Source organism: Danio rerio, chromosome 13 (genome assembly GCF_049306965.1).
Source record: "Danio rerio strain Tuebingen ecotype United States chromosome 13, GRCz12tu, whole genome shotgun sequence".
NCBI lineage: Eukaryota > Metazoa > Chordata > Actinopteri > Cypriniformes > Danionidae > Danio > Danio rerio.
The window spans coordinates 42,719,768-42,746,466 of NC_133188.1; the positions used below are offsets into that span (position 1 = coordinate 42,719,768).

At 35.1% G+C, this 26,699-nt stretch overlaps 2 protein-coding genes and 2 long non-coding RNA genes across 27 annotated transcripts in view; 3 read left to right on the plus strand and 1 right to left on the minus strand.

The window, feature by feature from the left end:
- The window catches only part of fam135a (family with sequence similarity 135 member A), a 46,463-nt gene extending 28,701 nt beyond the window's left edge, over window positions 1-17,762 (plus strand). For 11 of the 21 annotated variants that reach the window (XM_073919799.1, XM_073919803.1, XM_073919801.1 and 8 more), the window contains 11 exons: window positions 1,636-1,794; window positions 3,884-3,957; window positions 4,055-4,209; window positions 6,570-8,313; window positions 9,970-10,130; window positions 10,227-10,318; window positions 11,338-11,435; window positions 13,145-13,296; window positions 13,393-13,503; window positions 16,003-16,116; window positions 16,576-17,762. In XM_073919799.1, the coding sequence (XP_073775900.1) occupies window positions 1,636-1,794; window positions 3,884-3,957; window positions 4,055-4,209; window positions 6,570-8,313; window positions 9,970-10,130; window positions 10,227-10,318; window positions 11,338-11,435; window positions 13,145-13,296; window positions 13,393-13,503; window positions 16,003-16,116; window positions 16,576-16,781 (3,066 nt within the window). In that variant the 3' untranslated portion in view covers window positions 16,782-17,762. The remainder of the gene's footprint in view (window positions 1-1,635; window positions 1,795-3,883; window positions 3,958-4,054; window positions 4,210-6,569; window positions 8,314-9,969; window positions 10,131-10,226; window positions 10,319-11,337; window positions 11,436-13,144; window positions 13,297-13,392; window positions 13,504-16,002; window positions 16,117-16,575) is intronic. The other 10 variants (XM_073919800.1, XM_073919802.1, XM_073919808.1 and 7 more) reach the window with 2 other exon arrangements.
- Window positions 17,521-21,941, minus strand: LOC141377043 (uncharacterized). The gene is made up of 2 exons (XR_012388851.1): window positions 19,276-21,941; window positions 17,521-19,183 (listed from the first exon to the last, which is right to left on the minus strand). It is a non-coding gene; the product is annotated as an uncharacterized lncRNA (long non-coding RNA).
- LOC141377042 (uncharacterized) lies at window positions 18,942-19,516 on the plus strand. The gene is made up of 2 exons (XR_012388850.1): window positions 18,942-19,233; window positions 19,381-19,516. It is a non-coding gene; the product is annotated as an uncharacterized lncRNA (long non-coding RNA).
- The window catches only part of zgc:172136, a 40,352-nt gene continuing 34,265 nt past the window's right edge, over window positions 20,613-26,699 (plus strand). Inside the window, exons 1-3 of one of the 4 annotated variants that reach the window (XM_073919798.1) lie at window positions 20,613-20,707; window positions 21,771-21,893; window positions 23,366-23,563. The gene's annotated coding sequence lies outside the window, so the exon portion shown is untranslated. Of the gene's footprint in view, window positions 20,708-21,770; window positions 21,894-23,365; window positions 23,564-25,481; window positions 25,568-26,699 lie in introns of those variants that run through there. The other 3 variants (XM_073919797.1, XM_009307480.4, NM_001111187.1) reach the window with 3 other exon arrangements.

The window sequence follows — 26,699 nt, forward strand, 5'->3', positions numbered from 1 at the left end:
CTGTGAATATTGAGATGCTGTGTAGTTTATGAAATCCATAAAATCCTGCTAGATTTGACATCATGTTGCTTTGTTTACTGCAGTAACCAAGGAAACTCTATTATTCCTGCTGTTATTGTCGCAACCTGCTGGATTAGCATTTTTATTCATCATATGAACAAAGAATTTGTTTAGGATTAGTTTCTTACAATTAGCATTTCGTAAATGTACTGCAAGTTAAAATGTTAGCGGTTAAAACTTAGTGGCGATGAGGTCATAAAGTGTATAGAAAGAGTGTTGTAAAAGGTCTTAAAGGATATTGAATTTTAATCTCTAAAACCTGTATATACTCTGTAATAATTCTTATTATTAATACTACTAATAAATAATTATTTGTGTATTTATTTAATTAGATTTAAATGCTTAATAAAAACACAACTATAGAGAAAAATGACAGTTGGTAAGGATAACAAAAGTTGATTTATATCAGTACCAAATAGTACTAATTTACCTTAACATTTTTTAATGGAATATATTAAATTTAAATAGAAATGAAACCATTTACTAAAAAACATACCTTTTAAATCCAGAGAAGCTGAACATTTAATTTTATAATCAAATAATTTGGAATTGCATGCTATCTGAGAGTTTCAGTCTGTTTGCATGCTTCAAACTAGCGATCATTTGTACTGACAAACACTTGAACTCTTCTTAACAATGTGTTGTGCTTAATAATTAATTTAATATCAGGCATGTGCAACTTTATATGGTCTTATCCATATGTGCTTCTGTATCACTAGTAACTGTTAGTGGTACCGTGTTACTTGGATATATTTACATACAATAGACTTCGCTGTCATATACAATTAAAGTCAGAATTAATAACCCCCCTGTAATTTTTTCTTTTCTTTTTTAAATATTTCTCAAATGATGTTTAACAGCACAAGGAAATTCTCACAGTACTGTATGTCTCATAATATTTTTTTCTTCTGGAGAAAGTCTTATTTGTTTTATTTCAGCTAGAATAAAAGCAGTTTTTAATTTTCAAACCCCATTTTAAGGTCAAAATTATTAGCCCCTTTAAGCTATATATTTTTTGGATAGTCTACAGAACAAACCATCGATATATAATGACTTGTCTAATTACCCTAACCTGCCTAATTAACCTAATTAAACTAGTTAAGCCTTTAAATGTCACTTTAAGCTGTATAGAAGTGTTGAAAACTTTCTTGTCAAATTTTATTTACAGTCATCACAGTAAAGATGAAATAAATCAGTTATTAGAAATGAGTTATTAAAACTATTATGTTTAGAAAATGTGTTGAAGAAATCTCTCTGTTAAACAGAAATTGGGAGAAAAAATAAAATAAACAGTGGCGGTAATAATTCAGGGGAGCCAATAATTCTAACTTCAACTGTATATTGTCAAGCCACACTGCTCAATTTGTGTGCATGCATGCAAGCATGTATGTATGGAGTTTTTGTTATTGTTTTTCAAATTAATAATTTAGAAATCATTTAAATAAATTTTCATCTATAGTAAATACATTGTGAGATACACTATTGAAAAATAAAATTACCAATGTGATTGTTTTGGCTAGTGCTTTATGTGTTGGTGTTTTGCCCTCTTTTATAAAAGTGTTTCTGATCTTCCAGCAGAAAGCAGAGAGCCCAGATGAGTTGGCTGAATTGGTGAACATGAATTTGGCGCAACTATGTTCCCTACTCATGGCTTTGTGGGGGAATTTCCTGGAAGTTGTGTCACTAAATGAGCGTGTTTTTGTGCTTTTGGCCCAGGAGCACCACACACTACGGGTGAACGCTCAGATTTTGATTATACTTGCTTTGTGTTGCACATTTTTGCAGGACATTCTGACATTTTTTGGTAACAAAAAAGGGCTTTTCACACTTGAAACTGTTAACCGTGGGTCATCCTTAACCCTGGACATATGCAATCCTGGGTTATTTGTAATCGCGTTTCAAACTGCTCTTACTAAAAGTGGGGTTAATAAATAATCCTCTGTATTCATTAACAGATGTTTCACACTGTATATTCTTAAACCTTGGGTTAACACTCTTATTTGCATATTTGCATTGTCAATATTGCTAATCGGACAAACAGCAGACAAAGTTTTAAAGACAATGTTTTGAAGTTGCTTAATTTAAGGCTTTTACTTTATCTTGCACAAGCTGAGTTCACACCCCTTGTTTTTTGTGAGCTTTGTGATGTTAACCTCACTGCTCAACTCTGATTGGTCTCTGTTGCCATGCATCAAGCAACAACAAGCAAACACTGCACCATTTTACACTGAACTAAATTAGTTCTGCAATGAAGGGTTAAGACCACAAATTACAGGTGTGAAACATCTTTACCCAGGACACTAGAAACGCCGGAGATCTCTGTATACCTAAAATCGCCAGTGCGGGTAAATTATAACCAGCACAAATTTTGTTTAGTAATAGCTAGAAAAACAAACCTACTATTTCCTTTTTTTTTTACTACTGTAAACAAAAGTGTTTAGACCAGGGGTCCGTTCTTCGTATGTGGATTACTCAGTTAGCTGGATTTGGTTATTGACGATTTGACACAGTCCACGATCGTTTAGTTCTTCAAAATTTATCCGAGAGTTGTTGTCATAGCAACAGACCTGGTAGCTCAAACCTGCTAGGTAGCAGGCTTATTTCATATAAACAGGATTAGATTGGGTCAGTTCAAGCAAAGAGTTATTAAGTTTTATTAAGTTATTAATAAAACTTATGCATTCTGCACTCCAAAATAAAAGTACAAAGACTGCCACCTGGTGGTTCAAAGAGAACATTTATTGATATGAACTTGTGTGTAATAGACATGCACAATGTGCAACTTTTTTTTTTTTTTTTTTTTTAAGCAATAATACATATGCAGTCATGAACTTGCTTTGCCAGCTAATATGACGGTGATTTGATGACCTTGACCTTTACCAATATCAAAATGCTTTTGTAAACATCCAGTTATTCTTTACATCGATTAAGAAACTAAAACTATGGCTACCATAGTGAATAAAATTTGCTCTTACTGTAAAACTAAATAAATTGCTAAATACTCTTGACACGTGAATGTGTAAAGCCTGCAGCCCACAACAAATATGGAAGGTTATTGCGTATCATATTTAACAAACCGTTTACTACGAATTTTATGCAATTTTGTTCATGAATAATTGAATATTAATCAGAAGATGTCATTATGCTGTTGTGCCGTCAGCCAATCGTTGCATTGCTGATCACGATTTCGAGGATCGATAGATCTGTCCTTCACAACACATGCAGCGATCTCAGATCAGTTTATCCAGACATTTTAATCTGATTCGCAAACTTGTTTGAAGAACGAAATTAGCCAGAGATCAGTTATCAACATTAAAAGATCCAGGATCTGCCAGATCATCTTAGTTTATTTAAGTGAGGTACGAAGAACAGATTCATTTATTTTATTCATTTATTATAACCACTAATTTAGTGAGTGAAATTGAAAATAAAAGACATTGGTGAGTAATTTACATAAGCAGTGCATAGATACAAGCATTTTTTTATAGTGGGAAGGTATAAATGGTATAAAAGGTATAAATGTCCCACTTTTTAATCTATTTTTATCTAAACAATTTTGAAATATCTGGGAATTGTAAATAAGGCAATTTTAGTAAAAATCGATGACTGGGAGGCTCGAATGCTTTTTTGAAGGTCTGTTATGTACATTTGAATAACAGTGATGGGTAAAATTGACCCTGTGGCGGTTTAAGTTATAAAGTTACAATAACCTGGGGTTAAGCGCAGTTTGAAAAGCACTAAATATTCAAAAGCTTGATGTTGTGTTGTTAGAAGTGATTGTTTAGTGTGTATTTCTGACTTACTTAATTTTTTATAATTTTAGGTGCAAAGATTTGCTGAAGCTTTCTTTTGTCTTGAACACCCACGACAGAGTGCACTGGCCTACCAGGAACTGCAGTATGTCTTAAAATCTCATTCCTGTAAAGTAGTCTTTTAGCACAATGGGCAAATTTGAATTCTCATTATAATTCAAGTGAACCTCTTTTTTTAACAGTGCTCACAGTCACCAACAAATGACCACAGCTATCAAAAGCTCTTCCTACTTCTTGTCCTTACCACCTCTTCCTGTTGAATGTGCTGATCTTGACGGGGATGTGAACTCCCTACCAATCATCTTTGAGGACAGATATTTGGAGTCTGTTACTGAAGGTATGTGCACTGGTGGTACTCCATTGATAATATATATTGATATAATTTTAGCAATCGGCTCATATTATGAAAGCAGTAACAATTTAACTAATAATAATTAACTACTAGTAATACATTAACTAACTGTAAAATGTAACCGAATCCTCATAGCAATGAATCATTTATAGAAATGATCATGTCATATAAATGATTCAGTAAAATACTTTATACAAAAGGATGCATTCAATAAACTAATATGATTCCTTATGTTATATTGTACAACAATTAATCAGCTGTAAAAAATACAGGTGTGAAAAATATGCTGTTACTGCTAGACAGCAAAGTAAATTAGTATAAGCTAATAATATATTGTCACCTTAGAATTATAAGGTTTTGTCTGACATTTTTGTCAAAATTAAGTTATTGACATATTCTTATCAACTTATTTACATTATGGGATGTTTTCTTATAAGTTGTTTACATTTTAAGAGTTTTTATTTAAAAAAAAAAACAAAAAAAACAAATGTTACACACATGCTGTTTGCTATGGAATGCAAAAACTTTGAAGCTCAATATCTCAAAAACATTTAGAACGCAAATAGAACCTTATGATTCCAAGGTGACGATATAATAATAGTATAATATATTTTCTATGTGCAGTATAAGGTTGATATTTTCAGCTAGAACTATTGTTTTTTTCTTCTTTTTTTGTTCCTATTAAAATAAGCAGTCACACTTTATTTCAAGGCACAATTCTTCTTGCTATAAACATACCACAAACTATGACTTTTGCCTCAATAAACTCCTAATTTACTGTTGATTAATGGTTATTAAGGTAGTTGTTGGTTTAGTTAATGGGTGGTTTAGAGATGCAGAATAAAATCATGTGCAAACAATATCTTTATAATAGACAGATAATAAGCCCTAGTTCATAGTGAAAATTGTTAATTAAACTAAAGTCTTACCAAGCTAACTAATAAATTAAAATAAATCAAGCTATATGTTTGTTTGCATAACCTAACTTTCCCCCCTGACCTAGCTGATTAGAAGTTTCTAGTAATTTGGAAGACCTTGATAAGTTGGTTCAGGTGTGGTTAATTGTGTTATAGATAAACTTTGCAGGACTTTGTTCTATAAGGAACCAAATTTACACACCTGTCTTGTAGGTGGAACATAGTGGATAAATATAATGGTTTGGTTACGAAAAGTTTGAAGGCTCAGACCTAGGCCTATCACAGTAATCAATATATTGACTTAATTTAACTATATAAATTACTATAGTATATTTTCATGTGGGTGTCTGACAACTTAAAATAGATCTGGTAGCAGGTATCACAACCTCTGCTACTTTTTACCTTGCACTTTTATGTTAACATTTATTATTATTTATTTAGGATATCAGTTTCACACTGTGATTCTAATGCCTAATTATTAAATTGTTACTTTAAATATTGTGTGTATTTGCATTGTGATAATATTATATTGTCAATATTGTCATTATATAATGAGTGGCATAAAATGGTCTGAAAATGACAATAATATAGTTTATCACAATATATCGCACAACAAAAATAGATATCATGTCAGACCTACTTTGACCTTCATAGTGTATTTAATTATTTACACCTTTATGAACTGGAGTGCAAAATCCCACCTTCAGATTTAAAGCCACTAATAAAAGGCTAGATTCTAAACAAATGGCAAACAGAATGGGATCAGTGCTCAGAAAATAAACTTTTTGAAATTTAGCCAGAAATAGGAAGAAAATCTTATTTATTTTTTAACTCAAGACATGATGAGATTGTGTACAGAAGATGCCGCATTGGACACATGAGATTCGCACGTAAAAGTTTACTTAAAGGAGAAGAACCCCCAAAATGACTATTGCAACTTAAACAAAACTGTTAAACCTATTCTTGTGAAATGCCCTATTTTTAATGTTATCAGACAACAATTTTTATCTAGAGAGACTTTAAAAGAAATATTTTTAAATGCGAATCCTTCTAACATTGTAAATTTTTTTGCAAAAGAAAACCTTAAAAAACAGTTTGAGATTTTTGTCTTATATTTTATCATAATTATTATTATTTATTTATTTTACCTAGTGTATTATTTATTGCTGTTAATGACTCTTAATTGTTAGATTTTTTTTTATAATTATAGAAAAGTGGTATTTAAATATGATAAACTTGATCTGTTTTTGTTTTTGTTTTGTTTTTTTGTTTTTTGTCATGACAGCTGAAATGGCAGTAAAATTTTAATTCTCTCTCACCTTTATGCACTTAATCTCAAACTATTTTAGAAAAACAGTCTATTAGTGTACAGTAGTCACTTGGGATAAACTAATCAGCTAAATGTCTACTTTGTTTTCCACCCTAAAGATCGTGATGGTCCATGGCTTGGACTCCAAAACAACAGGAGTGGCTCTGTGTCCGCCAAAGCAGATAGATCCAACTCAAAGGACTGCATTGCCAGTGGAGCCCTCGGTCCGTATCCAGATAAGCAGCAAGCTTCCTTTGCCACTGCTTGGCCTGAACAAAACGAGCCTTCCCTTAAATCCAAAGCCAAGTCCATCAAGCTCAAGAAGAACACCAAGACCGAAAACTCAAAGAAGCTGATCAGACAGAGCTCGAAAGATTCTGTGGTGCTCACAGGCTACAAGAACTTGAAGGTTCCTCACAGTGAAAAGACCATTAAGTCCAAAGACATCGACCATCAATGCAATCAGAGAGATGAGCTAGAGGATGGAGGTAAATTCCTTCTTCAGAATGAAACCACGACCACGCATTGTGCTCAGAATGCTAAAGACTGCACATCTGGCAACCTTCAAGGTAACGCCACAATCCTAAGTGACGGCTTTCCCAATCTTATGAGTTTGCAAATGCAGGCCAGGCCCCAGGCAGGTACTGGAGCAGAGGCCGCCGCTGCCAGAGTAGATCCCACACATCCACCTGCTGGCCTCAGACATATTGATGTCAAACCCAGTGACAAGGACCCCTACCAGGGCGATAAGGTCACCGTTCTCTTACCGCACCACCCAGAGCGCACCACCAAGAGGGATGTTCCAGAAATCACACAGACTGATTTCTCTGAGTTCAAGAGTCGAGTTGGAGATGGTGCTACTTTCGTCGGACCTTGTGGAGCGGCTTTGAGGAACGATAATATTCCTCAAGCCTCCTCCAGACTCTCGGATTCCGGAATTGAAAGCGAACCCAGCTCTGCGACACAGCTAGCCCCGGTTTCTCCATCTCCTTTTGCTCCTATTGGGATCGAAGCACCTACAGAGCTGATTCCTCACAGACCACCTCCGCTCAGTCCTGCTTCCAGAGGAGCCACCGCATTGGAAGGCCTCAATCCTGAAAGCACCAGCGGCGTAAGCGGCGTCCAATCTTCCCTCACCTCCATCAACTCACTCCCTTCGGATGATGAGGTGGAGACAGAGGCCACCAGCAGGAAGTCCAGCATCCTGGTCCAGGAACAGAGTCTCATCTTCTCCGGAGAATCTCAAAGCCTCTTGCTGACAAACTCTAGAGTCTTGGCTCAACAAAAAGCCAGTCATGGAGATGGGATGGACTCTGCTTTGCAGTCCCGCTGTGAAACTTCTGCTTCTGACAGACTTGTCGGATCTAACGAGACAGATCTTCCAGGTGGTCCGGAAGCTTGTAGTGAACCACAGACAGCAGCCCAGTCCAGTACATCAGTCACCAGCAGCACAGACATGGTGAAGAAAGGCTTTGTAGAAAACTACTTTGGCTCTCGGTCCAGTACTGATATATCTGAAATCAGCCCTTTAGAGACGGCAGCCATAACATTGGGTATTCAGACATGCCCCAATGCTAATGATGAAGAGGATGAGGAGGAAGAGCAGGAGCATGAGATGATTGAGAATGGTTATTATGAGGAGACCGATGGTGTGGTTTATGTTAATGGGCTCCCGGAGGATGAAGGGAGGTGTGAAGATGGAGGAGCGGAGGGAAGAACACTGTTTTATGATCATCTTGGTTTAGAGCAGCTCCAGGAAACTTACATTCCCTCTGCCGGCATTCGGACACGGCCTACTGGACCAGCACCAACCAGCAGCGACTTATGCTGGTACAAGAGCGCCCCCACTGCTCAGATGACGGCGTGAGTTTAGATTCTCTTTCTCTCTGTTTTTAAAATTTGCCATGGACAAGAAACCAAAAGATTCGTTTATGTTTATAAGATGTGTTTATATTCAATTCAATTCAGCTTTATTTGTATAGCTCTTTTACAATGTGGATAGTGTCAAAGCAGCTTCACATAAATGGTCATAGTAACTGGAACTGTGTAGTTCAGTTTTAATGTTTAAGTTCAGTTCAGTTTAGCTCAGTTCAGTGTGATTTAAAATCATTACTGAGAGTTCAAACACTGAAGAGCAAATTCATCGATGCGTAGCTCTACCAATCCTGAACCATTCAACAGCGGAGAGCCAGGGAAAAAAAACTTCACCTGATAGGAGAGTGAAGAAAAAAAACCTTGAGAGAAACCATGAATATGTAATTCATTTGTTTTTAAATATTGGGAGTTTCTTGGTATAAAAGATTCGAAGTCTTTTATGCTAATTTAATGTAAAATAACTTTTAAATTTGAATACATTTTGAGTGCAGTCTGGTGATGGCAAAGCTTTAGATTCAGGAGTGATAAATCTTGGTTTCATTCTCCTTCAGAAATCAGTAATTATTCTAATTTGCTAATTACTGTGCTCAAAAAACATTTTTTTTATTATCACAGCCAAAAATAGATTTGTTACTTCAAGAGGTGTCAAACTCCGTTCCTGTTGGGCCGCAGCCCTGCACAGTTTAGTTCCATCCCTGCTTCAACACACTAACCTGAAGGTTGAAAACAAGCCTGAAGGATTCAATTAGTTTAAGCAGGCGTGTTATACTCGGGTTAAATCTAAACTGTGCAGAGCTGCGGCCCTCCAGGAACTGAGTTTGACATACTTTGAAGTAACTATTTTAAACTGTGATAATAAAAAAGAATAAAATGAGCAAATTAGAATAATTACTGATTGTGAGTTTGACACCTGTGTGCTACTTAATATTTTTGTGAGAACTGGTATAGATTTTTTTTTGTTGGTGTTGATTGTTTTTATTAACAATTAGAAAGAAAAAAAAAAAAAAAAAATATATATATATATATATATATATATATATATATATATATATATATATATATATATATATATATTTATTTCACTTATTGTCACTTTTTCATTTCCACTGCACAGGACATTTGGACACAACAGTCAGAATTCGCCCCCTTGTGGCAGTCGCACAGAATTTTCAGTACTGTCGTGCACCATTGGAGAGAAGTTGATTCTCATGGTGTCCGAAAAAAATAAAAGTGCATAAAGTCCTTTACTCTCCGTGCGTTCACCATGGTTGAATGAATGAATGAATAATAGAAACTCATAGACCGCTAAAAATTTTGGAGGTAATGTGGAGACAATATTTTAAAAAAAATTAATTACTCATTTATGAATAGAAATGTTTTTAATATAGACTTTTTTTCTGAATCAAAGAATAATGAAAAAAATTTCTCATCTCGCGCACATAGACCTGCTTGGACAACACTGGAATACATTACATCCGGTCGCATACGGTCTAGTTGCTGGAGTTCTAATATTTCAACATGTCCGCAGCTCAAATCTGTTCTGAATTTTTCACATACAGAGATGATCTAAACTGCAGATTGTATTTGAGCTACTATTTGACAGTAGTTTCTTATTTTAGTGAAACTGTTTGATTTATTGTTTAGTTTTGTCCAAGCGAAAGAGGAGTTGAAACAACTAAAGCTGCCAGGCTTCCTGTACAGTGAGGTGGCAGATCTGGCATCCACTGTGCCATATTTCAGCATGGATGAGGATGAAAACTGTGATGATGGCATACACCTTATAGTGTGTGTACACGGCTTGGATGGTAACCAGTAACACTCTCTTATATTTTATTAAACTATGCATATAACCTTTGGTCCACATTATTGATTTATCTTTCAATTAATAACTCTGTCTTTAGGTAACAGTGCAGATTTGCGCCTGGTGAAGACTTATCTGGAGCTTGGGTTGCCTGGAGCTAGGATAGATTTTCTGATGTCTGAGCGAAATCAGGTAAAGAGCAAAACAGTCCGATTAGATGGGCAGTTTATTGATTCAATAAATGATTCGTTCTATATACACTCACTGGCCAATATTTTAGGTACACCTTACTAGTACCGGGTTGGACCCTCTTTTGCCTTCAGAACTGCCTTAATCCTATGTGAATAGATTCAACAAGGTACTGGAAATATTCCTCAGAGATTTTGGTCCTTATTGACATGATAGCGTCTCATAGTTGCTGCAGATTTGTTGGCTGCACATTCATGATGGAAATCGCCCGTTCCACCAGGTCCCAATGATGCTTTATTGGATTAAGATCTGGTGACTGTGAAGGCCATTTGAGTACAGTGTTGTGCATTCAGAGATGCTCTTCTGCATACTCCGGTTGTAACGAGTGGTTATTTGAGTTACTGTTGCCTTTCGATCAGCTGGAACCAGTCTGGCCATTCTCCTCTGACCTCTGGCATCATTACAGCATTTGCGCCCACAGAACTGCCACTCTTTTTCAGACCATTCTCTATAAACCCTAGAGATAGTTATGCGTGAAAATCCCAGTAGATCAGCAGTTTACTCATACCAGCTCGTTTGGCACCAACAACCATGCCACATTCAAAGTCCCTTAAATCATCTTTCTTCTTCATTCTGATGCTCGGTCTGAACTGCAGCAGGTCGTCTTGACCATGTCTACGTGTCTAAATGCTTTGTGTTGCTGCCATGTGATTGGGTGATCAGAAATTGGCATTAACGGACAGGTGGCAGGGCGGTGTACAGGTGTACCTAATAAAGTGGTCGGTGTGTGTAAATTGAAAATGCTATACATGTTTTATTTGTATTTCATACGTGTTTTTACCAATATCAGTTATATGCAAAGGCATTGAATATGCTGTTGACGATTGAAAATAATACTGGTATAGAGGATTAAAAAATTATAGAACGAAAAATCAGTCGGGTTGAAATATAAATTAAACTCTAGAAACATTTTTAAATGTGAAATGTAGATGCTAACCTTCATTTTCTTTGTTTATTATTAGAATGACACATTTGCTGATTTTGAGTCCATGACCGACAGACTTTTGGATGAAATTGTGCAGTACATACAAATCTACAACCTCACAGTTTCCAAGATCAGGTGAGATCTTTTTCTTTAAAAAACTGCAATTTGGAAATGTATTAATGCTGTGTTCACATCAGATGCAGATGAAGAGTCAAGCGCAAATGATTTAGATGTTAAGACGCGAATAGACATCCTGCGGCACAGTTCACGTAAATAAAGTGGCGCAAGTCGATCGTTTTACGTGTTTGACGCATGAATCAATCTTGTTGTAAAATCTGAACTTCAGCTAACATTTGCGCCGCGTTAACCAATCAGTAGCTTCCTCTTATAGGGGTGTGATTATGACGTAGTGGTTCTTGTTGGTGTCCTGAGGGGAAATCCTCTTGCAGACACTGGACAACAGCTCATCAAACTGGGCTCGGCTCAGTCTGAAGCACCCCTGAAACCTCCATCATCCAGATACGGTTTCTGCAGGAGTTGATGAACTCACAGAGCTGGGTGCACCTCTGAATGTATTTAGTGGACTCTGTCTTATATACTCTGTTTTTCAGCCTTCCTAAAGCAAATAAACTCAGCTACTCTCTTAATAAAATCCATGTTAGTCATTAAGCAATGAAGTTAGAGTCACCATGCAGACAGAAGTCCTGCCCATGACATGAATCTATTTTGAAGTGAATAGCAAGTTTTGTTCGTGCATGCTGTGTCTGGTGTGAACACAGCATTTTCACAGATCTGCAAACATAGTTGAGGATGTTACATTTTTTTTTAGTCATGTCTAGCTTTTGTTGAGCATTTGAGCATTGTTGTCAATTAATTATTGAAATTATTAATATTTTATGTCATGCAGTGTAATCCATCTCAAAAAATTCTAAATGGATAATTTAATGGATAAATGGAAGTGGAAGTATTTAGTGGATAAATTAAATATAGCCACTTGCACCAAAACAATATTAAAATAATCACAGGCATATTTTATAAAATTACTTTTTGCTCTGATTCCCTTATTCGTTTTTTCTTTCAAAAATCTTATTATACACCGTGAGTCATATTATAGCTTCATAGGGGGCTATAGAGTCAGATAAGCCTCAAAAGTACTTCAGGCAAAAGACACAATGTGCACGTGTAGCCAAATTCACATGCATCAAACCAAATTCTTGCACGCAAAATCTTTATATATATATATATTCACAAAAACTGTTATAGACACATATTTTTTGAAGATATTTTTATTTTGTTCATGTGAATTGTTTATGTTTATATATATATATATATATATATATATATATATATATATATATATATATATATATATATATATATATATATATATATATATATATATATATATAAATATTTTGCGTGCATGAGTTTGGTTTTATGCATGTAAATTTGGCTGCACTTGTGTCTTTTGCGTTAAGTAGTTTTGAGGCTTCTCTGACTCTATAGCCCCCTATGAAGCCATAATGTAACCCACAATGTACAAAGAGATCTTTAGTAAGAACAAGGGAAAAACTAATAAAATAAATAAGGGAATCAGAGCAAAAAGTAAGTTAGAAAATGTGCCTGTGATTATTTTTGATAATTTTTTGGGTGCAAGTACATCGCATGTGTACATGTCTTTTACTTGAATTATCTGACTTCTCTGACTCCATAGGGGTGCACTTCAGCAGGTTTTTTCACACAGGCTCTCTATATCCATCTTAAATTGTCTTATCGATGGCTTAGACAAGTTTGCATCTAAATTACCAATATCCATATCAGAATAACTGTGTTTTCTGTCTCAGTTTTGTTGGTCATTCTCTGGGAAATCTGATCGTGCGCTCTGTGCTGACGAGGCCCAGGTTTAAGTGTTATCTCAGCCGACTGCACACCTTTCTGTCTCTGTCTGGACCTCACCTCGGCACACTGTACAACAGCTCAGCACTCGTCAATACTGGTAACCCGCAGTAGTTTTCTGAAAACAACAGTTTATGAGCTGTTATGTGGTAAACTTTTAGTAAACACTTTCTCGTTTTTTTGTTCTGTGTTTCAGGACTGTGGTTCATGCAGAAGTGGAAGAAGTCTGGCTCTCTGCTGCAGCTGACCTGTCGAGACCATTCAGACCCGCGTCAGACCTTTCTCTATAAGCTGAGCAAGAAAGCAGGTGTGGCTTCATTTTGACTGGACTGACTGATATGGCAAATAATTTATCTTTTATTTTATCTATCATATTTTTTCTCCAAATTGATTAGTAACAATATCTAATTAAAAATAAATAAATAAGTATATAATGAAGTGTTTTTTTTATAAGATGTCTATTTTGATAGATTAATTTTAAGAATGCTGCCAGCCAAACCAAAAATCTGAGGTTTAATTAATTGCATTTTACAGTAAATTTTATTAACAAAAATAAATTACACTTTTAGCCTTAAATTAAGGCAACTTTATTAAATTAATGTAAATGCTAAAAAGTTGTGACAAATAGTTAATAAGCAGGGTTTTTTCAATAGTGTCTGGTATTGAGAGATCAATTAAATGTGCAAAATGTAAACATAATAATGTACTTATTACAAAACCTTATGCATTATATTAGAACTATGCAACAGTTTTTGCCTAGTAGACTGTCAACAGTGTCTTTAAAGGAATAGTTACCCAAAAATGAAAAATGTCTCACTATTTACTCGCACTCAAATGGTGGCCAAACCTTTATCAGTGTTTTTTCTTCTGTTAAACACAAAACAAGATTTTCTGAACAGTGTTGTAAAAAGCAGCCAATGACATCTATAATAGGATTACAAAATACTTAGAGGTGTGACGAGACACTTACTCTGCGAGACTAGATGAGAGCCGAGATTGGGTTTACAAGAACGACACAATATTTTTACACTATTTTAAAGAAAGCTTCAGTGATGATGAAATATATGAATGGAAAATTGTGTTTTATTCCACTGATACACAAATCATAAAATGCAAAACTATTTAGCTGCTTTTTAAACTCAACTTGTAATGAATGTTATTTTACTTTTATTTTAATGAATTCTATGCAGTAAAGGACATGCAAACACTGCAAAATATTTTGCTAATCTATGGATGGAAAATAGTGTTTATATATCATTTTAAATATTAGCAAAATATTTACTAATACATGAATAAAAAATAGATTTTTATTCAACTGAAGAAAAAAAAAATGACAAAATGTAAAACAATTTAGGTGTTTTTTTAAGGACAGCATAATGTTCGGTGATGATGAGGATAATGATGACAATGACGACTGGTGTTGTGTGCACTTGGAGGAGATTGCGATCCTCTGCCCTGCCCCCATTGCAGCAGCAATGCGCTTATGAAAAATACACACGGCCCCGTTTACATTAATACGTCTTAGTTTTAAAATGGCATTTTAGAAAGAAAACGGTCCACACTGGCTTTACACCTAGCATTTCTGAAAAGCCCTCCTTCCACACTATACCGCTGAAAAACGCACATCACGTGACCACACACAAACACACTCTGTCATGTGCTCTAGCATATGCTCGCGTCTGAGCTCCAGCAGCCGGCGGGTGCTTCAAGCACAAAACCGCAGAGAGTTCTCTATATTCTCACTATATATACTCACTGTAGTTGTTAAAGGTGATATTTAATTAATCTTGTGTTTTTCTAATGACTCTTTGGTCTTTTTGAATCTGGTAACATGTCACAGCGTCAGTACACTTCTTCAATCATTCGCTTTCACGCTTGTATTTAGTAATTTTAGCGAAAACCTCAGATACTGTTGACTGGTTCTTGTTGGTTGTGAACCTTTTTTACCAAACAAGTTTGTCGACGCCATTATAGTGACACCGATCACTCTACCATTTTCCTGCGGGAAAAGTAATTGACAGGTGGTAATTTGTATTTAACTTATCTTTATTTATGATTTGGTTATGGGTAAAACAAAGACCATGCAGGTCAGGTAGTTGAAACGGTAGGCTACAAATAAATAATTGATTATGAATCTATTAATTATTCATAAATAATTAATTTACCGCCGCCTACAACGATGATGCCATTGTCCATCGTGATGTTTCACATTAGACATCGTACCGTGCCAAATTGATCGTCATCGCCCAACGCTACTCTACACGTCTTAATTAAATTTGTTTACGATGCTTATGACTTTGTCAATAAGGCAGCCTGGATTGGCAGCTGTGTGCAAAGCACATGATCTGCGGTTTAAATCCAATCCTGTCTCCAGTCTTCAGTGGTAAATTCACCCTCACATTCCATCATAACATGACAACTTACAAGAAAAAATTTCACCTCAACGAGAAATCTTGCCGTGATTTAGTAGTCCGAGATCTTGTCATACCCCTAACTATGAAAGCCAATAACCGTTTTTCATACATTCTAGAATCTTACTTTGTGTTTAACAGAAGAAAGGAACTAAAACAGTGAAAGATAATTAAATGACAATTTTTTTCTTTAGATGAACTATCCCTTTAGGTACAGGTAGATTAATGCTTATGGGCTGTTGTGTCATATTTCTGCTGTGTGATTGCCTCTCAGATTAATCTATAATGAGTAAAAATTGATTTAAAAAAAAGAGCTTATCATTATCTGCATATATTAAATCACAATTTGGTATGATATTATTGTCTATTTCTAAAGCATCAAAACTGTGTTTCAGGCCTTCAGTTCTTCAAGAATGTGGTGTTGGTGGGCTCTCTTCAGGACCGATACGTTCCTTATCACTCCGCTCGAATCGAGATGTGCAAAACAGCCTTAAAGGACAAACAGACTGGTAAGAAAACAAACACTTTTGATATTATAGAAGATGATAAACTTGTATTAGTTATGAATGGGAGAGAATGCAATGGTGTGTTTGGCAGAATAGCTCATTTGCTAATTGAGGAAGTTATTCATCATTGATATTGAAGCAGTCGGTGTTTTTGTGACCTCTACTTTGAACTTTCCATGCACAGTGACTGGTCAAGCCTAAATTAATGCTATTTGAGTCCAGAGGTTTCATTTCTCAACATGTGCCATATTTTTCTATATAGAATATTAAATATGAACGTTGTCTACAATCATGTGGCCAAAAACCTTCTTGTAACGATTCAGTTAATACTAAATGACAGCCACTGTCCTAGCTCGTAGACTAATTCATTATTTTTTTCCACCTCTAACATTATTTTGTTCCCTTATTTCGTTCTCTCTTTCTCCTTTTTGCTCTCTTTCTTTCTCTCCATCTGTTAATCAGGTCCGGTGTATGCTGAGATGATCGAGAACCTTCTCCTTCCTGTGCTTCAGAACAAAGACTGTAACCTGGTGCGTTACGACGTCATCCACGCGCTGCCCAACACCGCCAACTCTCTGATCGGCCGCGCAGCTCACATCGCCGTCCTGGACTCTGAGATTTTCCTGGAAAAGTTCTTCCTGGTGGCAGGGCTCAAGTTTTTTCAGTAGCCGTGCTGGACGGGAAGTGAATACCTCACTGCAAACGGACATTTCTTTCCCGGTTATTTTCCCCCCCTCACGGTTTTAAGTATGCTCCTGGAGGTAAAGCAAAATATATCAGTGTTATTTTTGTTATTGATTCTGTTTCTATTTAGTCTGTTGTGAACGTGGAATTGATCGTTTTTATTTTTTTACTGCCATGTCTTTTTATTTTTAAGAAATTTTAATGTTCTGTTCATTATTAAGAAAATCAAACCTCCTCGTGGTATTTTTTTTTCAGTGTTATTTATGTACAACGTTAATTTCTACGGTTTTCGTTTTAACCATTCTATTAAACTATCTTATGCTGAACTGGAAATGTAGCTGCTAAAAAAAAACTAAAGTTAAAAGAATGAACTATTTATTCGGGGTGAAGATCCAGGCCGTCTTCATGGTGAAAGCACGTTCACTTGAACATTCTCGAGCATCTAGGGTTGACTTGCATCTGAACTGCATAAAACATTTTTTCTATTAAGAAATTGCCATTTGACTACACATTTTTTTACAAACCTTGTTTTTATTACAAAGCTTCCTGAACATGGACGAACGTGATTGTAGCTGATACGAAGCAGCCTTGGACCGCGCGTTGGTTTTATACGATGTCTCTGGTGCCCATTTTGCATTCTCATGCACAATCTACACCCAGCCTGGTGTTGGGTGGGGGGGGAACGCACGCTCAGCATGTTAACATTTTATTTTATTACAGGTGATACAGGTAGCTAATTAACAGTGGGCCTGGTGTGTTGGGTTGATGGTTCTTCAGTTTCAAACAGCACAATATTACTAATCGGATCACAGTTTTGGGGAAGTATTTATGTTTGGTTTCCTAAGGACGAGTTCATTGATGCTTGTGTGCGAAGAGACTTTAAATAAAACATGAATTTATCCTGTTTTTGTTAAAATGGTTTTGTAACATGGACTCCACATTTCATTAAATGTATTTGCAATAAATGTTTTTTTTTTTTTTGGTCTTTATTTAAAAGCAGCTTTATTTTTGCAAAATAATGGCAATATATTTAATTTAGTTGGAACCAGTTGGAACCTATTTCCGTAATAGCTTAATAACTATAAGATTAATGAATTTAATTAATTAGATGAATAAAGCTTTACAGAGCTCTGGAGGTCAGAGAACAGCAACACGGGCAGTCTGCGTCAGCTGAGCACACACACCCACTTCCTCTTCCCCCCTATATTCATCGCCGTCTTTCTTCTGCCCCTGCCCAGGGGTGCTTCATCTGTTTTCTCAACCGATGGTAGGCCACCCATCAGCAGATGTTAGGTGGAACAGCTACTCCGCACAGACAAAGTTGCACGCATAACAGAGCCCACAAGAGAGTGTACATGGTTCTTCCTGTAAAGCCCACTATCATTTATTAGACAAAAAACAAACTGGCCAGCACATGCAACTGTCCTAGTCACAATTTGGCCATTTCAATAAAAATATAATAATTAAAACATAATAATAATAAAACAATAACGATGAATTCTTCTGAAATTTTCTAGTCTCTTTGTTAAAAAAAAACATTACATTTGAAAATTCCTGGATATCAACAACAGCCAAAATATATTTAAATCAATTTAATACAGTCAGCTTCTGGTGCTTCACACCTTTTTATTGCTAATTTTTCTTTCAGAAATGAGGTCCAAGATTTAGAATAAAGTTACCTGTTAAATGTTTTCTCTGTTTAAAAATAATGCAGTAGTGAAAGAAGACTTTTCTTGCATCAGATTATAGTCCCACCAAGTAAAAATAATATTAGATAGAAGTAACATGCTATTAGGTTATGTGACCGCTAGATGGCGATCTTGGATAATAAGCTCACCACCACTAGGAGTTCTAATGTCCCGCATCTGTCTTTAACTATATTCATCTGTTTCAAATATTCTACTGCATCCCAGAATATTATACAGCACCAAAAATTTAAAAAAATATATATTCAATATATTTAATATGGTTTTGTCCACAGCCGACTGCAACTCGCCATGAAGGAAATTCCCGAGCCCCTGTGCTCCAATGAAATGTGCTCTCTTCAGCGCTCACCATGACAACGAGACTCACAGCAGTGACGTCGCCTCGTAAACATTTGCATCTCCATTCCTATAAAGCTCGTTGGTTCTCACAGTCTTGTCAGTTCGCTCGTGTTGCTGTTTGTACTTCACCAAGGTGAGTTCAATACCTGACGGTACGAGTGAAGCCACGCCACGAAGTCCGCTTCGTGAAGCTTCACTCGGGCCCGTCTGTGCTGTAGCAGCTCGAAATGTGCCGCCGAGCAACAATGCTGGCACGGACTGGCCCCCGGTAAGCTCGTGCACTCCCTGGGGCTAGGCGGCTTGTGAACCCTGGGCAGGGATCAATACAAGTCGTGAGGACCCTCAGGGAAACACGGGAGACCGGTAGTGGGACCCCGCTGCGAGGGATATGGTGAGTGGGAGCAGCGAGGCCCACTCATCGATTATTTTAAACTACAGTTTCAAACTTTAGTTTACTATAGTTTAAAATAGAAACCATGGCAACTGTAATGTTTTAACTGCATGTCTGGCTGTTGTAATCTTTTGCTTTGTTTTGCAGCAGAGTTGTTGAGCAAAGAAGGACTATTGAAGACAACCGCGAGTTATATTCATGAGCCCGCCGTGCTGTTTTCTGAAAATTTATCTTCTTTAGATAAGTTTGCAGGTCAAACTAAATAAACTATACTCTTTCTAAACACGTCTCATGTTTTTTTTTGTCCTCTACAGCAATACACTGTTTTATAATAAGGTTTTAGTGATGATATACTCCCAAAATAATTGAGCATAAATCCGCAGATTTTTAACACAGTTCTGACGGATTGTCTGATCCGTATACAATGACACCGTGACTTGTCATTCTGACGGCACTGACAAGTTCATTGAGAGATAAACTAAGGATTTTAAGCAAGAGACTGGCTTTTTTGCAGGTAATCCATGCTGTTTTGTATGTGATGTTTTAAGAAATGCACTTTACTGTTATGTAAATTTCAAATCTGAGAAATGTACCAAAGCGACTGAGAAAAACTGGAAAACAACACAAGTTAATGTAAAGACGAAAAGTCTGCAAAGACAAAAGTGTGTATTTTTATTTGCACATATTCTTTTATAAAAATAATAGTGTATACATAATTGGGTTTTACATTTTTTGGAAGAGAGTCGTGTATTGTAAAAGATATTTCTAAAAATCCATAGTGGAATAGAACATCACAACCATGCAAGTGTCAGTCACTTCTTTAAATGTATGACTTTTAAAGTCTTTTTAAAAACCATTGTAAAAATAAATGTCAGTCTTACACGGGACTACATGCTAAGAATGTTCTGATTTTATTAATTTAATAACATACAATTTGATATTAACCTCAATGAGCCTGGTGGACACCATGTTTTCAGCACAAGTCTATTGGTTTGATTTTGGATCATCCTCAGTGTTCAGTTGTGGCCTGTATTTATTTTCAATGTATTTGATTACCATAAAGGAGTCCGAAAGTTTAAACTGGTGCTATAAAATCAGTCTGTGTTGTTAATCTAACGTACTAATCTAATACGATGGTGCAGAGTGTCATACGGAAAAGAGTCATGCATTGACATACTTTATTCTCTAGATGGCAGTGTTCACTAGATCTCGATAAGGACAAAACTCAAGACCATGGGTGCCCAAACTTTTTCGTATGAAGAGCCACAAAATAGCTATCATTGAGAGCTGTGGGCCGAAACTTTAAAAACAAAAAGAAAACATTACATTAAATCGTAATTTTTAATGCTGTATAATTTTAAATGATAACTGACTAAAATAAATAAACAAACGCATGACACGGGGGAGTTCAAGCAGAATCTGCCGTTGCCTTCATTTGCTTACTGATGTCTCTGTATTGTCTTCTTTTCCTTTGGTATGTACATTTTTAACATTTGTTTTATCTGATTTATTTACAACATTTATTTACAACATTTCAATGAAACCTTTCATATTTCAGCTTTTTTTTTTTTTTTTAGCTTTGCAACAAACAAAAGGTTACATTAAATGAGAAAGTAGTCTCTACACCTCTTAATTCTCCCTCTTCTCTGATGGGATTGAGGGTCAAATCAAAGGTTACCATGTGCCAACTTTAGTTCATGAGCCCTGTTTTGGGCATCTCTGCTCAAGACCATTAAGATTTCTTTTAAATTCTATTGCATTATCTTGTACTTTGTTGAGCTATTTTAGCATCACCAAGACTGGTTTTATGAGTATTTGTAATTTAAAATGTCAATATTTTTTTAATATAATTTTTCATTCATTCCTTCATTCATTCATTTTCTTTTCGGCTTATTCGCTTTATTTATCCGGGGTCACCACATCAGAACGAACCGCCAACTTATCCCGTTAGTTTTTACCCAGCGGATTCCCTTCCAGCCGCTACCCATCTCTGGGAAACATCCACACACACTCATTCACACACAAACACACACATGTTTGAATTTTAAGTCTACACAACTTTGCTTAATTTACGTCGTTTTTAGTAAAAAAAAAAAAGTAAAGCATAGATAAAATAAGCAATTGAAATATTAAACTGTTTTTAAGTAATTTATCTCTCATGGTTTTATTTAATGATTAGTCTAATATGATATATGTGATATAAATTTTATATGCATAATTATTTGTCCATTAAATATTTGCTGAATTTTGCTTTCCTTTAAGTTGAGATTAAAATATAAAAAGCCAAAACAGTTCAACATTTTTTAAATAGCAGTTTAAGTTAACATCAACAAAAATAATACTACAGATTCAGAAATCATTAATTTGTTAAGTCTTATTGCTATTTCAGAAACACAACTGCTGTTTTATCAAACGTTTGACTGATCCATTATGTTTTGTTTTTCTTCCTGCATGGATTAATGCTGTGTGATGTGAGATGTTATCGTCTCTCTGTTCGGCTCCTGGTGTTTTTGCTGCATGTGGCCTCTTGAAACCAGCTGATCTCTGGAATGCGGGGTCACCATGGAAACCTGAAAGACCTGAATGAAAGCAGCCTGTTGAGCAGCAGCAGCCCCAGTTCTCCAGACTCCACCCTCTGAAAACGGGACGACCTGGAAAAAGTAGGAAAATGGACAATTTATCAACACAAACAAAAAAAAAGTGTGATGACAAAAAGCTGTAATTTGCCCAATCATGAAGTATTTTTGTCTGCAGTGTTTCAACTTAAGGCAAGGTGAATAGGGTAAAAACTTATTATAATTCCCCAGTTTATTGATTACATTAAGAATTACAAACTTACTATTATTACAAGCTTTCTAAAATTTTAGTTTTAAGTGTAATTTCTAATAAATAATGCTAATTAGCATATACATTTTAAGAACAAAAATCTAAACATTGGATTATCATCTTCTATTATTATTATTATTATTATTATTATTATTATTATTATTATTATTATTTTATTTATTTATTTATTTATTTTTATAAGTATTTTTTTTTTTTTTTTTACATTTTTAGGAATCTCTTTTTTGGCTCCATAATTCAGAAATTACTTTGCACACATTTGCACGTATTTATTATTATCTTTATTTGGAATTATGGAGTATTAAAAAGTTATATATAACCAGGCAAATTATGCATAAGCAAATCCCTCTAAGGTAAAAACCCCAGAATACATGTGTATACGGGAGAAAGCCCTAAGCTTATAAGATGCTCGAGCCCTGGGCTCCCTCCTGTTAGCAGGGCTAGAGGGGAGTTTGAGCTCAGGTAGATCTCGATGAACTTATTTCTGGTAAATAAAAGATATAGATGGATATTCTTCATGAAGAAGATCCTGAGGTTAAAAACTCATAACTTAGCTAACTTGGGGCCAGCCATCATAATCATCATAGGCAGGTGATCCTCTCGAAATTAGTTTATAAATAAACGTCACTACATGCATTTTAGATCTCTTTCCATTAGACAAATAAATAATAGCTTAAAGTGATTTTCTTTTCAGATGTCTAGAAAGGAGCAGAACGAGATGTACTGTCCCTACAGGGTTATTTACGTCATGGAAAAGCTGGAAAAGTCCAGGCATTTTCCTGGCCTGAAAAAGTTTAAAAAAAAAACCCGAAAAAGTTTTGGAAAAGTCATGGAAATGAGTTTAACAAATATCTATATACTTGAATTAGGGCTGTTGTGAATTGGAAAAATCCAACATTACCATATTTTGTGTTGCTGTGATATATATTGCGATGTGAATAGAAGCCCTAACTTGAATATAGATAGGTTAGTTGTCTTTAATTCTTTTCTGTCCTTAGCCAAAAACTTGCTCATTATTAAAGATTGTTAGTGCTGTGTAAGCATTTTCTAAATAAATTTTACATAGATATAAAAACTCATTTAAACAAAATAGATTGATATGTATATTCTATGATATGCTGTAATAAATTTGAACATCATTGTTTTTCTTATTTATTTATTATGTTTATGTAGACATTACATGAAACATTACGTCATGAAAATGTACTTGAAAGTTCTAGAAAAGTCTTGGAATTTTAGTAGTAAAAATGTGTATGAAGTCTGCATTTATCATGTGATCTGTTAACAGAAGGATTGACCTGGGCAGAGAGAAAGAAGGCCAGAGATCGAGGGTCAAGTGAATATGATCACAGCAGGGGTCAGCGGTTGAAGCGATTCTCCTGGAGACCCTCAAGAGGCTGAAATTGGCAAGACAGAGAACAGCTTTATTTGAACAATGGCAACAGGGAATAATCCCTAACGGCCTGTTGTGACCCCAAAGAGACACGTAATCACCCCACACACATGAACACAAACAGCACGGTGCGTCTTAAACTCCTGTTTCTTCCTAAAAATAAATCACAGTCATTTAAGAAAATACCCTGTAAGACAAATGTAATAGTTATCATCATGCTTATAGGGATAGTTCAGCCTAAATGTAAAACTTCTCTCATTATTTACACATTCTTTACTTGTTTTAAACCTTTATGAGTTTCTAGTTACAGCAGGTATCCAGCATTTTTTCTAAATAAAATATTTTTTACCGTGTGTTTAACAAAAGAAACTCATCAATATTTACTGTTTTTGGCAGACTATTGCTTTAAGATGCCAATAAGAATTATGTTTTCTAAAATGAATGTTAAAAACCTGTAACCATTGACTTACATAGTAAATGTTTTTCCTACTATGGAAGGCAATGGTTACAGGTTTTTAACATTCTTCAAAATATCTTCTTTTTGTGTGTTCAACAGAAAAAAAAAACTCATAAATATGTACTTTTTTGTAAACTATCCCTTTAAGATACTAATGAGAATTGTGTTTTCTAAAATGAAGTTTGAATATGCAAAATAGGCATTGTCAATATAAATATTGGTAATTTTGTATTTGTAATTAAAATCTAGAGACACAAACTGATAAAGTGTATTTTGAATGTTTTCTTTGACTAAAACACTTCATGAAAAAACCCAAATCTCAGATTTGACAGTTTATATTCATTTATTTATTATTATTTTGTCTTTTTTTTGGAACACATTGCTTGATTTGATGATAATTGTTTGATTCGTTTACATTGCGGTAGGATCAGATGTTTGGGTGGTTAATTACGGGAAGGCCTGAATTAGTGTAATCTCAGACATTTAATGCTGATCTTGATTAGCAATCTGCTTGTTATGGATTTTATCTGACCCAGACAGCAGAGAGTTGATTGTTATTGCCTAAAGAAGAGAATTCCCCGCAGAAGTGAAGAAAACAGAAGATGGCACAAAAGTAACATGATCTAGTTCTGCAGTCTCTGCTGTTTGCAGGTGCAGGTTGTGTTTGCATACTTCTGCTAGCTCATTTTTGATCTGCATGCACTATATTTAGATGAGATGCAAAGACTAGTGCCATCTGAAACATTCTTCTAAATGAGCATTTCTTTCAGGCTCTTGTCTAGGTTTAGTAGTTTTGCTTTTATGGCAAATAATTTATCATTTTTATTGCCTTTACTATGAAATAGCTAAACATAAACATATGAGGTTGAGAAAAATGCTCATTGTAGAAGAAAACTCCAGAGGGAACTTTTGCATCTGAACTCTTCATTTAGCAAAATGGAAAACCACCATCTTTTTCATCTAGGCATATGTTAATATATGCAGGCCTTAGTTATAAGATGCTTACCATTTTATTTGGACTGTTTAAGAGGAAATTCAGTTTTAAATGTTGGTATTTATATAGTAATTAATTATTTTAGTATTACATTATAGTAATACATATATAGCATTTTAGTATTAGTTATTTAAGTTTACAGTGTCTGTAAACTTGGGCTGTAAACAGACTTGTAGAAAAACCTCTGGGTTAAGGATTTAGACTTTCTTGTTTTATACGACGTTTAAGCATTCTTTCATTGCAGTGTTTACAGTAGACTCGTTCACACACGACTGGCACAAAAGTATTGTTGCATCTCAATTTAAAAGAAGGGTCATACATATTCATGAATAGGCACAGGGGGTTGTTTATGTAGACGGTCACTGCGGACAACCAACGTTTTACGGTTTCCCCTGACTAGTATAGTTTTTTTATGCTTTTCGATTTATGTTAATGACAAATACCGCGTGTTTAGAGCAGTAGTGAGGTGCTTCTGTTAGCGCGATGTCAGCAAACTCCCCCGCGGAGGGATAATTTGGTTCAGCCCTATCTACAGCACGGATTTTCTCTCATCGTCCGTCAGTCAGTGAGCTCGAGCGTGTTTACGTGATACTTCAGTTTCAGCATCAAACCTCAAAACAAACACACACACGGACTTTAATACGCGGTAAGTGTTTCCCCTGCTTCTTTTTTAATAGCAATAATTTGTCTTTGGGAGTCTAATGCACTAGTTCTACTACAGTTACTTCAGTATTTTCTGCATAGTGCTATTTATCAACAGGTGGATGGAATCATCTATTTGAACCCAAATATTGCAGTCACTACATTACGGTTCCTTATTTTATATGGACTGCTGTATTCAGTGTTTTTTTTTCTCCCCGTGTAGTTGATTTTATTGTTAAATTTTGTCGATAAGCATTTAACATACAAGGACAGTTTGTACATTTTATATGTACTGCTTTATTTTGTTTTTTTTTCTCTGATTTTCTCTTCTGTGGATTAGTTTTATTGTTCAGTGTTTTATATATAAGTATGTAAGCAACACACAAAATAATTTAATAAATCATTAACATTAAATTTCGCATAACTGCACATATTTTTTTATTTTATAAAGCTGAATTTAGTTTTATTCTGTTTGTTGTTTGAAATTAGTGGAGAAGCTGTTATTATGAATCTGGAAATTACACTCAAAAAATAAAGGACATCAAATTTAACATTCATGGACATTTTTATTCCTCAAAGGTTTCTTTACAGTGCAAAAGTGCTGTGAAATGATTATGAAACATTTTCTTCACATCATAAAACATGGTTTTCACTAAAGGATATTTGTCAAACTCAAAAAGTGCCTTTTAAGGCATCCTTGTAAAAACCTACATTTGCCTTTTCTTGGAAACAATATTTTAAAGTATAGTAAATCTTAGAATTACACCTACAAAAGTAAACATTCTTTATTTGATGGTTTCATGAAGAACCTTTAACATCAAGTTCATTCCACACAACTCTCTGTTATTTAAATTCTAAAATATGTTTCTAAACAAGTTGTTTTTAAAGATTTTGCCACTTACGGTTCTAATATACGGCAGTCCTGTAAAACAATTGTTTTTTATCTTTATCTTTTTATGTTTATCTTTTTAAATCTTTATTTTTAAGAGTGCATTAAGAGTCCCTCAAAATGGTTTATATCGAAGCGCGATAAAATTTATGTCAAAAACATTGAGAAGCTCTGCACTTTTTTACTCTATGTTGATCTAAGAGCCAGTCACACAGCAGAAATGTGTACAATGGGAATCTAAAAGTGT